Source organism: Hippocampus zosterae, chromosome 9, assembly GCF_025434085.1.
Source record: "Hippocampus zosterae strain Florida chromosome 9, ASM2543408v3, whole genome shotgun sequence".
In the NCBI taxonomy this organism is placed as follows: Eukaryota; Metazoa; Chordata; class Actinopteri; order Syngnathiformes; family Syngnathidae; genus Hippocampus; species Hippocampus zosterae.
Window position 1 is genome coordinate 22,138,095 of NC_067459.1, and position 12,456 is coordinate 22,150,550.

The 12,456-nt window shown below is 48.2% G+C and overlaps 2 protein-coding genes across 5 annotated transcripts in view; one reads left to right on the plus strand and one right to left on the minus strand.

The window, feature by feature from the left end:
- The window catches only part of LOC127607617 (lipopolysaccharide-binding protein-like), a 143,784-nt gene that overhangs the window by 96,114 nt on the left and 35,214 nt on the right, over positions 1-12,456 (plus strand). The gene's annotated exons all lie outside the window — the stretch shown is intronic.
- LOC127607592 (band 4.1-like protein 1) overlaps positions 1-12,456 on the minus strand; it is a 40,716-nt gene that overhangs the window by 3,969 nt on the left and 24,291 nt on the right. Inside the window, exons 12-24 of one of the 4 annotated variants that reach the window (XM_052076048.1) lie at positions 12,228-12,448; positions 12,010-12,045; positions 11,333-11,377; positions 9,757-9,906; positions 8,549-8,635; positions 7,006-8,361; positions 3,737-3,787; positions 1,948-2,310; positions 1,513-1,641; positions 630-683; positions 418-513; positions 207-287; positions 23-133 (exon numbers count right to left, since the gene is read on the minus strand). In XM_052076048.1, coding sequence (XP_051932008.1) covers positions 23-133; positions 207-287; positions 418-513; positions 630-683; positions 1,513-1,641; positions 1,948-2,310; positions 3,737-3,787; positions 7,006-8,361; positions 8,549-8,635; positions 9,757-9,906; positions 11,333-11,377; positions 12,010-12,045; positions 12,228-12,448 — 2,780 coding nt within the window. Of the gene's footprint in view, positions 1-22; positions 134-206; positions 288-417; positions 514-629; positions 684-1,512; positions 1,642-1,947; positions 2,311-3,736; positions 3,788-7,005; positions 8,362-8,548; positions 8,636-9,756; positions 9,907-11,332; positions 11,378-12,009; positions 12,046-12,227; positions 12,452-12,456 lie in introns of all 4 variants that reach the window. The other 3 variants (XM_052076047.1, XM_052076049.1, XM_052076050.1) reach the window with 3 other exon arrangements.

A 12,456-nucleotide genomic window follows, 5' to 3' on the forward strand; every position in this document is an offset into this window, starting at 1 on the left:
TTGTTTGATTTTTTTTTTTTACCTTCTGCTGTGGGTCCTCGGTGGGAGACTCCGTTTCCCTGATCACCACCGCTTTGGTCACAAGCATGTCGGGGTGCTGCTGCTTGGCCTCTTGTATGGCCATCGCGAGGGCCTGCGCGGAGGGGGTCAAGAAGTTCTTCGGTCAGCTGACCGTGAGGAATTCCTCGACAATCGCCCTTCCTCACCTGGTGTTGGTCCACGTCGTCATCTCCCGTGATGATGATTCGTTTCTCAATTCTGGTCTCTGAGTAGCCTCCTTTGACCGTCTGCGGCATGTGTGGAGAAAGAGGTGTGTCGTGAAGGAGGCTGCTCACATCTCGTTGTTAATCGCTCTCGTCAAAGACCACAACCACAACCCACAAAAGGGTGGCGGTCTACTCGCTCTTCAGGGATTACCTTGGTAACATGCGTTGTGGTCGCAGTGGTGACGCTTTCTGCGGCGAGGAACAGTGGCGATCCAGTGGACTCGTGATCTTTCGTGCAGGCTTTGACCTACGCAACGCATTTGCAGTCAAAGTGGCAAAGGGGTCACAGCCAAGCGAGCTCATTCGCACATTCCACATCTCACTGATGCCATGGAGCCATTTTGTGTCTGATCAAATGCTTACCGGCGATCCGTTTTCTTTCACGCTCGCCGGAGTATCTCGGCTGAAGGAAAATCTCTGTAGGGAGGATACAAGTCTTCTTCAGACATATTCCTCTGTTGACATGGATAAACAGTTTTGCGGCAACGGTTTCTCTTCAGGTATGTACTGGGACAAGTATTTTGTAAAGCCGAATTCAGGCCGCTGTGTAGTCAGTTGCCAATGGCAGAAGAAATACGAGTCTGAGCATTTACTGCGTCAATTCTTTGGTACATTGTTGAAATCGTTCATTCATTCATTCATATTCCGAACCGCTTGATCCTCACTAGGGTCGCGGGGAGTGCTGGAGCCTATCCCAGCTGTCTCCGGGCAGTAGGCGGGGGACACCCTGAATCGGTTGCCAGCCAATCACAGGGCACACAGAGACGAACAACCATCCACGCTCACACTCACACCTAGGGACAATTTAGAGTGTTCAATCAGCCTGCCACGCATGTTTTTTGGAATGTGGGAGGAAACCGGAGCACCCGGAGAAAACCCACGCAGGCCCGGGGAGAACATGCAAACTCCACACAGGGAGGCCGGAGCTGGAATCCAACCCGGTACCTCTGCACTGTGAAGCCGACGTGCTAACCACTGGACTACCGGGCTGCCTTGTTGAAATCGATACCTCCCATTATGAACTAGGTTACGCCAGAATTTTGCTGCCAACTTTTGGATTGGACTACTCTCTACTATTATATGCAACTCATGACTGACCGTGACGGGCTCTCAGTGAGCTGCACGGACGTCACTACCAAAGGCGTGTTTAAAGTCATCCTCCGATAGCCCACTTTTATTTCGGTCTAAGAGCAGACATGAGATGCAGACATGCAGAAGCAATACGAATGCGCGGGCAATGATTTACCTGGGGTGAGACAGGCGTGACGGTCGCTTGAACTTCGGAACCGTTTGTGTGAGACTCTGTCTTGGAGTCGGCCCTCTTTAACTTCTGGGCCAAAGACACAGCACTGGGCTCTCTTTTCGCCACCGGGGGCTGTGAAAAACAGAACGGGTTCTGATCAAAAGACATGTTGCGCACATTAGCTTCAGTCATGTGTTTGGTTATCCAATGCGGGTTGTTTGCTTGCAACAAAATGGAAATGGAACGGGAAGGGATCCTTAGGAAAGACAAAAACAAAAAGAAATAAAGTGAATTAAAACTCATGAACGACGACGTATGAATAAGTCAACCTGCTGCATGGGAGTCGAACAGAAAACGACAAGAAAGCAGGGTAGCCGGTCGAGCGGGATGAATCCACGAGGTGATGCTGATGAAGATGGCAAACAGTCATCCATCTACCTCGCAATACAGTCCCTCCTCTGGAAGTTCCTCCTCTATGGGCCATTTGTCCACTTGGCCCATAAGACGCGCAGAGTAGAACCTTGACGTTTCCTCAAAGTCCTCCCGGCCCACCTCGGGCTGTCGCTCCTTCTCTCCCGGGTAGGAGCCGCCTTTGGTGACAATGTCCTCCATGCAGGAGTGGAGGTCTGTTATGACAGTGAAGTCGACTTCAGCCTCAAGGCTGGATGTGGAGCTGACCGTCATACTGGAGCACTTGCGCTCAATGCCAAGATGGCTCTCCCTCATGCAGGCCAGCGTGTCCTGTTCTTGCTCCTCCTCTGGGACCGCAATGGTCTGCGGCCTCCTGTCACCGAGCTCCTTCTGGAGGGGTACAGATACAGAGTCGCCGCTCTCAGATCGCAGACTCTTAACTGCAGACTGATGATGGCCATGGCATGGAATGGGCTTCGACTCATGCTTGGCTCCGACACCGCGGACACGTGAATGTGGTTTGAAAAGAAAGCCCCGAAATGCGCAATCGCCGTAAAAACCTATTTTGGGGAAAATCCGGAGAAACCGTATCGGCCAGTGTAAGTATCAGAGCCTGGAGCAGGGGTCCCCAAACCTTTTCCTGTGAGGGCCACATAACTTTTCCCTTCTCTGATGGGGGTGGGGGGTTGGGGGGGCGGTGTCAGTTTGTAACATCAACGATCGTAGGGGAGCTTAAAAAATTGATTGTTTCCCAGAAAGCCACACAAAACCAAATACCCCTTTCCAGGTTCTTTACAGAAAAAAAAGTCAGGAAACAAATAATAACACTATTGATGAAATAAATAACAACTAAATAACCCTCTCTGAGTTCTTCACAGAAAAAAACAGGAAATAAATAATAACTAAATAACTCTCTCTCTTTATAGCCCCTTGAAATCTGCAAAAAAAGAGCTCTGCCATCTACGAGAACGCCACCTATCTTGTCTTGTTTATGTCTGCTACCGTCTTGTTCACGTGTTCTACTAATTGATCTGAGAACACAACTAAAACACTGAAACATTCTATGGTGTGTAAATAACTTTGTGACCTTGATTTCAACCCTATTTGCGTCATGGGTCATTTTGCCCCGAAGACCACCTTTGTACTTTTTTTTGTACAGCTTCCATGGAAATGTGAATAAAAACATTTCAATTTTTCTGCAGTTGGGGACAATCTAGGAAAAGTCATAAAATGTCAAGTTATTTAGGGGGGTTTTGGGGCGTTTTTAAACACAGTGACGGGTCATTTTGACCCGAGGACAACAGGAGGGTTAGAGGGCCGGTTCAAATGTGCCCGCAGGCCGGATACGGCCCGCGGGCCGTAGTTTGGTGACCCCTCGTCTGGAGGAACTATTTTTTGTAGCTCGACGAACACCGACTCTAAGCTGCTGAGTGTTTGAGCTGTAGCCAGGCGCGGTAATAGTCTTCGCTTTAAAATAATCATCACTTTGCGATGAGCACAGCAAATACGAAAAAAAACATTTCTAACTAAAAAGTCAGACAGCCCAAAAAAAAAGGAAAGAAGTAAAACGAAGCTTTTATGTGAAGCATCAAAGGAAACCTTGCGCATTGATCACACTAATAGCCAAATACCACACGGCTTATTTTGAATGCGCGCCTCCCACGGAAGCGGCTTCCTCGGCGACAAGTCGGGTTTTTTTTGTTTTTTTTTAGCCTTACAGAAGGAGTCTGCTGTACTTCCATGGAAATTGTGTAAGCGAAGGGATGAAGATGAGGGGCGGAACACGTGAAAACAACTTTGAATACAAACGAATAACCTTGGCATCAATGAATGGCTCATCATAAACAAAGGGAGCAGAGATGGGCTCCTGCAGGTGGAAGCAGAAGAAATGGCACATTAGGACAAGGTGAAGTGGAAACAGGCCCCCGAAAAAAAAAACCCAGCAAGAGATGAACGCGGCACAAACATAACTGGCTCGGCTACAAATATACCGTACTTGAAATGTGCATATCGTGATGACGGCAAGGTGCATGAGCTTGAAAACTCACATTCATCGCAGTGTGTATTCACCTCTCCAGTTTAAAAAAAAACAACAAAAACAACAAAGAAAAAAGTAAAAACAAAAACAATGCAAACTGATTTGACAGACCAAAAAAATAATAAAATTAAGAAAACAATCCGTTTTCAAGACAGATAACCTCAGGAATGGCTTTGCATGTACTGGCAACAGACAATTTCATCTTGCCATCTTTCTTTTTGGGCTGATTCAGAGGGCGCGTTTTGCATGTGGGCACTGCCCTCGCCACCATGGTAGCATGTCGGGGGAATCTCCTCCAGCCATCACAAACTGTCTCCCAAGCCAACTTTTAGCGCTAGGTGAGCCTAGTACACCCTGAGAAGTTGAGGGGGGGGGGGGGGGGGGGGGGGGCGCAGGAGGGCAGCAACCCAGAAGCAGGGCCGCCGCTGTTCCTTTGCATAAGGGGGAACAGTTGGCGTGAATAACGCGCACGCTGCAGACTACTTCCTGCGGAACTATTCGCCACAGACCTTGACATCCACACGACTCAAGTCAGGTGCCTTGACGGCATCCATCTGCTGACTTGTCAGACCCAATTGCGTTATTTGTGGTACGCGGGGCTGGTCCTGGGCCCATGTCGACCTTCTGGTTCTGGGTCCAGGTCGGGAAGGGAGATCCCGCATCCCTTGTCTCGCCAGGAGAATGCAAAGTCGTTTTGCGATGGACCGGTCTGCATTTCATTTTTCCACTTTGATTTGAACTACGATACTCAATATAGCCTTCTACCGGGGAAGGACTTTTGTTTACATTGTTGGCACTGTTCTCGCTAAAAAAAAATTAAATAAAATGTATGGAAATAACGCACTTGTACTACACATGTGACAAACTAAAGGCCCAGGGGCCCGATCTGGCCCGCCGTATCATTTTATGTGGCCCACGAAGGCAAATGATGTGTGTCAACTTCATGTTTTTTTTGCTCATACACTACTACTGCAAGGGCGGCCCGGTAGTCCAGTGGTTAGCACGTCGGCTTCACAGTGCAGAGGTACCGGGTTCGATTCCAGCTCCGGCCTCCCTGTGTGGAGTTTGCATGTTCTCCCCGGGCCTGCGTGGGTTTTCTCCGGGTGCTCCGGTTTCCTCCCACATTCCAAAAGTATGCATGGCAGGCTGATTGAACACTCTAAATTGTCCCTAGGTGTGAGTGTGAGCGTGGATGGTTGTTCGTCTATGTGTGCCCTGCGATTGGCTGGCAACCGATTCAGGGTGTCCCCCGCCTACTGCCCGGAGACGGCTGGGATGGGCTCCAGCACCCCCCGCGACCCTAGTGAGGATCAAGCGGTACGGTAAGATGAATGAATGAATGAACTACTACTGCAAATTCTTGTTGCGCATACAGGGAGGAGATGCCTTCGTCTTATGCAAACTAGAAAAAAAAATACATGCAGGTGTACTTGTAATAAAGGACGGACAAGACAGTCATGCAAAATGTGTAACGAGCACATTCCAGCAGAGCACATGAAGCGAATTCTACAATGAGAAAAAAGGGACTGAACATCAAAATGACCGAGCGCTCGATCGGGTCGACGTGTTGACAAGCGGGCTGCATTTTTATTTTCTTGATTCTGATTTGATCAATGCTTTGTCGTGAGCTTGTTTGCAAACGGTGGGAGCCAATGCAACACGTTCCCTTGCCTGTTTAATCCAATGTGGGATAAAGGGTGGACCCAGATGAAAAAACGGCGTCAGGTACGCTTGTCTTCACTTTTTCACGACGATGCCAAATGCGCGCACGCTTCTGATGATGCAGTTGAATGAAAGCACCAAGCGGGAATTGCAAGAGAGGCGTGCGTCTGTCTGGCGGCTCAGTGCCGACCAACAGAGGAACCTGTGCGCTATCATCTTGTTATCCAGGTCAGGTTCGAGAGAATGACAGATTAACGCTTCACGAAAAAAATCCAAGATTTGTTTGGGTTTTTAATTTTCCCAAATCCTCTCGATCTATTTCAATGTCGTACTTTCTTTAAACTGTGCCAAAACACTGCAATCATCTGTAATTTAGGAAGATTGCTCTTGGTGAATAGTAACTTCGTTTGACCTCTCTTAGGTACATTTCAGCTTGACAAGGCAGTGGAAACTGGGAAAAGGGAGTCGGGGGGCGGGGGGGAGCTATCAGAACAATAGAATATGAGCTTGAATTTTCTGCTACAGTGGAACCTCTAAAGCTGAACGGCTGCAAGGTTGAACACGTATTGAAAATTTTTATTCCGTCAAGTGGTTGCACCAAATAAAATCACCTGGATCCAGGTGCATTATTTTTTTAAGGACATGCATAGTCTACTCCTAAAATCATGGGATACAATTTTTTTTTTTAAGGAGACATCTACTTTAAACATGCATCTGGATCCAGATGATTTTATTTTGTGCAACCACTTGACACAGAAGTCGATTTAAAACACACCTTTTGTCAGTGCACTGCAATTTGACTGATTGTTAAAAAAAAAAGTGGGTAAAAGTGCACCAAAAAAATTTGTAAAAAGCAGGAGGACAAATTGTCATCACGCGTAACGTCACGTCAGATCTCCAAAAATCCTCAAAGACTCAACGAGCACCCAGAGGATCAAGCCCCTCGCTAGAACGGCTGCTTTTTCTCTTTTTGTCTTTTTTTTTTAGATGCAACCACAGAGCAAGCGATGGCAACAAGGATGACAGGACGTCAACTACAGCAGACAAAACGACACGACGGAGAAGGAGGTTCCACTGTAGTTTCTTTGAGTTGAGGATGGAGGAAATAAAAAAACAACCTCGTAGTCATTTGCATTTGCCACAATTCACAGGCGGGCGTGACGGCTTTGACGGGGCGGCGTGCGGTGAATGAAATGCGGCACTCGCACGCCATCCAGATGAAGGAAGCGTCATCTCGACGGGCCTTCACATTGAGTGACGATGGATAAAATGTCTTTTGCGTTGTGAGGCGCCGAAAATGGAAGAAGAAAATAAAATGCCGTGCATGTTTGAAGAAGCTCATGCGATGTTTTACTTCCATCGACCGAGAAGCCGAGCACAGTTACCGAGTGTCTCTTCTTGACCGCTTCCTGGCTCGTCTCTCTGACGGCATTCCTGCTGTTCCGCAGGATCAGTCCCGATTCCCGGGCCTTCTTGCTTTTTACCGGCGGGGCTGGAGGAATCGTTTTCGAAAGAGGTGCGTTCTTTGACGCAAACATGGGACTTTCGGAGAACCCCGGGCAGGGATGAGGACTGTCGTCGGGATGCTCCAGTTTGGCGATTTTCTCCAAATCGGCTTCGAATGCCGGATGGAGGCTGGAGACCTCAGTCCAAGTGAGATCTGAGGACCCCTCCGGAGAACCCACCGACCAGCGGTATTCTCTTCGCAAGACGCGTGTTTGTTCATCTTGTCCTGCCCTGTCCCTGTCCCTGTGACTGTCCTCCTGACACGCGATGCTCTTGGAGCGCTCCGGCTTTAGGGGGACGATCCTGGTGATTTCGGACTGATGGCCGCCTGACAGTCGGTGGAGCGCGGCCCTCGGACGTCGCTCTCCAATGAGACTCTCGGTCTCCTCTCCTCCAGAGCTACTAATCTTCCTCTCGTGCGTCCTGACCTGTCGCAGTTTTACCTCTGCTAACTCTTTATTGTCAATAAAGCCCTTTGCTCTGACTTTCGCGAGACCCTCCCCCTTTCCGCTGCCGAATGAACTTTCGTGGTCTAGCTTGCCGGGTCCGTTTATTTCGGACGGCCCGACCCGGTTCGAGCTTCGTTTGGAAGCGTCCTGGCTTTGTCCTGCCACTCTGTCCTCCGGTACGCCGACGTCTTCATCGACTCCGAAAGGCCGATTCGTTTCTGGCCCTTTGCCACCTTTGGGCAACGCCGGCGCTGCTGATTGCCGGTGAGTTTCTGTTTCTGAATTTTTGTCTGAATTGCTGTCCAAGTCAAAGTCCTCATTTTCTTTTCCAGAGGAATCGCTCGCGCCTTCCTCGTGGATGAGCTCTGGAGGCATTCGCAGGTTTAAGCTCTGAGGTGGCCTCTTTGGTCTCTGCGCCAAAGTTGTTTGTTCCTTCTTCTGATGCGAGCCCAGGGCCAAACTGGCGCTCGAGGCTTCAGACTGTTTGCCGAGAGATTTCTCTTGACAGCGGTCTGCGTTCGCCGATAGCTGAATCTGAAAACGACCTTTGTTAGTGGGTCCACAGCATCCAGCTGCCGGAAATTCATCAATGCGGCCTTTCATTTCTTTTCTGTCAGACTCTGTTACTTCGATATGCATCATCTTGGCAACGGTGATCTCTTTTTCCTGCTTGTTTTTGTCCAAAGGGGAATCAGATGTGAGAGATGTGTCATTATCTTGCACTTCCCAGTCATGGTCTTGATGATAACTTTCTTGGGGTTCTATCAATACCCAATCCTCAGAGCCCTACGTTGGTATAGATGAAACAAAGTTAGTCAAGCCAAATAGCGCTACAAAAAAAAAAGACAATCTCCATGAATGATGGCAGTTTTGGTCAACATGTTTCTGGATTCATGGAATTGATTGCACCAAACGACAAATGGTATGAAGGGTGTAACGTGGTCACGCAAAGCAAAATGGAGAAACATTCAACCTCAGGTGAAGTGGTGAGAGTCTTCTGGGTGAAGCCCTCAACAGAGTGGCTGCTAACGGGGTCTTTCCCCACCGCTCGCGCCCCCAACTGGCCGGTACGAGAAATGTCAGTCAAAAGGGAAGAAAGAACAGCCATTAGTGCTGCGACTGAGAGAAAAGAAACCTGGCTCTTGAAACGGAAACGTATCGTGAGAACATTAGGCAAGTGAAATCCAAAACGTCTTTGATAGACAGATCCTTTCTTTGACAACTTCCAAAGCGATGGCCCAAAACGACTCTCAGACATGAAAGTCCCAACAAAAATATGGCCCCAAGACTTGATCCGTTCGACTCGCTCAAATGGAACATTACCCGTCTTTCTCTAAAGCAAAATAACAAGACGGAATATAGATGACATTTTCCGCTCCAAAAAAAAATGTTCCTACGAGCATTATCAATTGTCTGCCTGCAAGCTGCGATTTGATTTTCTGCCGCCCAACCACTGAGGAAAAAGGCCTCATGATACAGTGTATTGTTTCATTGTCGTCGACTTTGGATTTGGTTTTGTTTAATCCTCAAATGACACCTAAAAGAAAAGACGATACTTGGCTGAATAAACGGAACCAGAAAACCTTTACGGCGACCAAAATGAATCGCTTGGATAATCGATACTTATAAAAAAATATATATTCCATAGTGAGAGGCCTAGAGTGTATACGACACACTTGAGACTGTTGCTTCGGCATCAACATGAATCATTTGGTGATGACAGAGACAGTACGGGCGGTGAGGACGCTGAGCTCCTCGCATTCGACTACTTCCGAGTTCCTGTAAGGCGCAACTGAGATCAACACGGACCTGCAAATTACCGTGCTTCCATAAGAATGCACAATAGACAAAACGGCTCACTTCTTAATCAATACAGTAGTGTGAAAAGTTTGGAAAACGGTGAGCCCCCTTTAAGTCGACAGTACTGGTCAGCGTATCTTGGCACGGAAGAAGCTAGTTAGGACAAATCGGTGAACACAACCTTGAATGATTCCAAGACAACGAGAGAGACGACAAAGCTGAAAAGGCAGTTTCTGCCGGGACAGTGACTGGAATATGAATACTCTTTGGAATGGACAAAAAAAATCACTCAAGTTGCAAAAGACAGTGTCGTTCCGGACATTCCAAATGTTCTTCACCACGTGCCCCCCCCCACCCCCCGCCCCCAAAGCGCCAACTCACAGCTTTTTTCTCCGGCGTGCTGGGTGGCGATGATGCTGACAGACGCTTCTCACGGCTCATCAGCTTGCTGTTGGGTTCCTTCAGGGCTCTCTTCAGCTCGTTGATGCTGGCCTGATGCTTCAGCAGCACATCCTGCGACTTATCCAGAAACTGGAGGCGAAACACCCCAAGAAGAAGAGAGAAGAGAGACGGGCAGACATTACTAAGAAGGCCGTCATCAACTCATCGCGTGAAATGATTACAACTTGACCAAAATAAACGGTGCATGAAATATTCACTTGGTTGTGTCATTTCACACTTGCTGAATGGCCAGGAAGTCGCAACTTCATAAAATGGTTCAAATGATCATCATTCAAACGTCACATCCATCCGTCCTCTAATCCGCTTGAAGAACTTTTTCATTTGTTTTCATCCATGGCTACTTACTCTCCACCGAGATTTGGTTTTTGTTGTCATGATGTGTGTTCAGTGATTATCCCTCCATAAACCGATTTCCACTAAACTACGGGGGGTAGGACACGGGCCGAGAAAGATTAAAACTTAAAACGTGGTAGAAGATCCTACTTTTTTTTGGGTCATTTTTCTCACTGCCTCACTCATCATCAATGGTTCGTTTGCAGTTCTTTCCAATCGGTTTGCCGTTGTTCAATCCGGCTTCTTTCATCCGAGGCAGCTGGCGAAAGTAAAACCCCTCCTATGAAACAGTCATTCATGCCTTGGTCGCAGCCCGGCTGGATGACTGGAATGCACTTGACTTTGGATTCAGACTATCCTCCATGAAGCGTCTCCAGTTGGTCCAGAATACTGCCGCTCGCCTCTTGACTGACACTCCTTCACGTTTTACCATTTTTTAAAAAATGTTATCAAATGTTTTTCAAATCGTGAAATGGCCTGGCCCCACCTTACCTCTCTGAGATCCTCCAACACCCGCTGGGTGCCTCAGGTCTGCGGACCAGACTCCCACTGAGCATTCGGCAAGCCGCCTCGCTGCCCATCTTTCAAATTCGTCTTTAAACTCATTTTCATTCTTTGGCTTTTGACTCAGCATGACTCAAACTCGACTTTAGTTGGACTGTTTTTTGTGCATTCTACTGTCTTTGTTATTCATTTATTGTTGGAAATATGATATTTGCTCTATGTACAGAACTTTGTAGACAGCGGCGGTTGTTTTCAAGGGCTCTAGAAATAGAGTTGAGAGGTTTGTGTTGTAAATCACACAATTTAAACAACCGTGCTTTTTTTATTATTATTATTTTTTTAGCATTCAGTCGAAGTCATTTAATCAAACGACGACCACTTTGAAGCGCCTGATGATATGGTCAGAAGGTAGGTCGGTTGGACTCATTTTAGTGTGTGGCAAACTTCGGATGACCACCAAGCCCGCCAATAATAACGAACACAAAGCGTGATGGAAGAGTCTCGGTGTTAGTGAGGGAGATGCTAGAGTAGCTCCCTCACATCATCGGCTCGTGACAGATCGTGAAAGAGGATGCGCATGCAAAACCGGATGATGGGGCTGAAGGAGAGCAGCACGCACACGTAAAAAGCCAAAAGGGAAAAAGTTGAAGAAGTGAACCTGTACATCCTGTTTGTGCTGCGGGGTGGCGTCCTCCTCCAACTGCTGATTTGGAGAAGGGGACAATGTACAAGCAAGGTAGACAGAGAGTGGACAGAGGTCACGAGGGCACGGCCAGGGAAGGCGGCGTAAACAGCAGACAGACAGAAAGGGAAGCTCAATGAAGCCACTCGTCACGTTTTCATTTAACATCCATGCTAGCTGACGTGTCAATACATCGACGATATGCTACTTTCTAAAAAGCTCAAATGAGAGCGAAATATCGGCACGAGAGGAGCAACCCCGGAGCTTAGACTTCGGATTCAAATTTGCTTCTTCCACTAGCCCTCCAATGTGGAGTTAGCACCTTCTCCCTGTGCATTTTTACCCCCCACCCCCTTCCTCATGATACTCGAGCTCCCTCCTATCTTCCCAAACTTTTCTCGTTAGGTTCCTTCACGACTTGAAATTGTCCATTGGTGTGAAGGTGACAGAAAATGGTTGTTTGGTTTATACTGAAGGTGCCCTGTGATTGGCTTGAGACCATTCCGGGGTTGTACCTGGCCTCTCGCCACCAAACAAGCCACTGAGGACAAGTGCTCAAAGGAAATGGATGAGTTTGGAGCCGTAAATCGAGGCCGAACTGTTCGAAGGGTTCCAAGCAGACGGACAAGAGACTCAATGGACAGGTGATGTACCTCCTGTTTACTGTCAACCGGTGACCCGGCCTCCTCCTTTCGGTCAGCGAGTGGGAGCAAGAAAGCCAGGAACAAGAAACAAGTCACGTGTTTGAATGTTTCACCAACATGATCAGAAAGTCAAGTAAGAAGTCAAAGGAACGGATCGGGCAAAGCCAACGAGACGTTGGCTTGCCGTTCATGCGGTGGTCATTGAGCAAAAAGGAATTCTGACCCACCCTGATTTCTTTCTTCTTGCTTGGCGTGACGTTTCCGTCCTGGTCGTCGTCTCTTTCCGTGTCCTCCTGGTCCGGATCGTCCTCGTCCTGTTCCAAACTGGGCTCCGGCTCAGTTTCCTGCTCGTCCACAGAGGGGCTGCGGAGAACACGCTGCTCCATGACGGCGCGACGGAAGAGGCCGTCGTGATTCTCGCACGTGGTCGACACCGGCCGGGAGAACTCTGCTGGT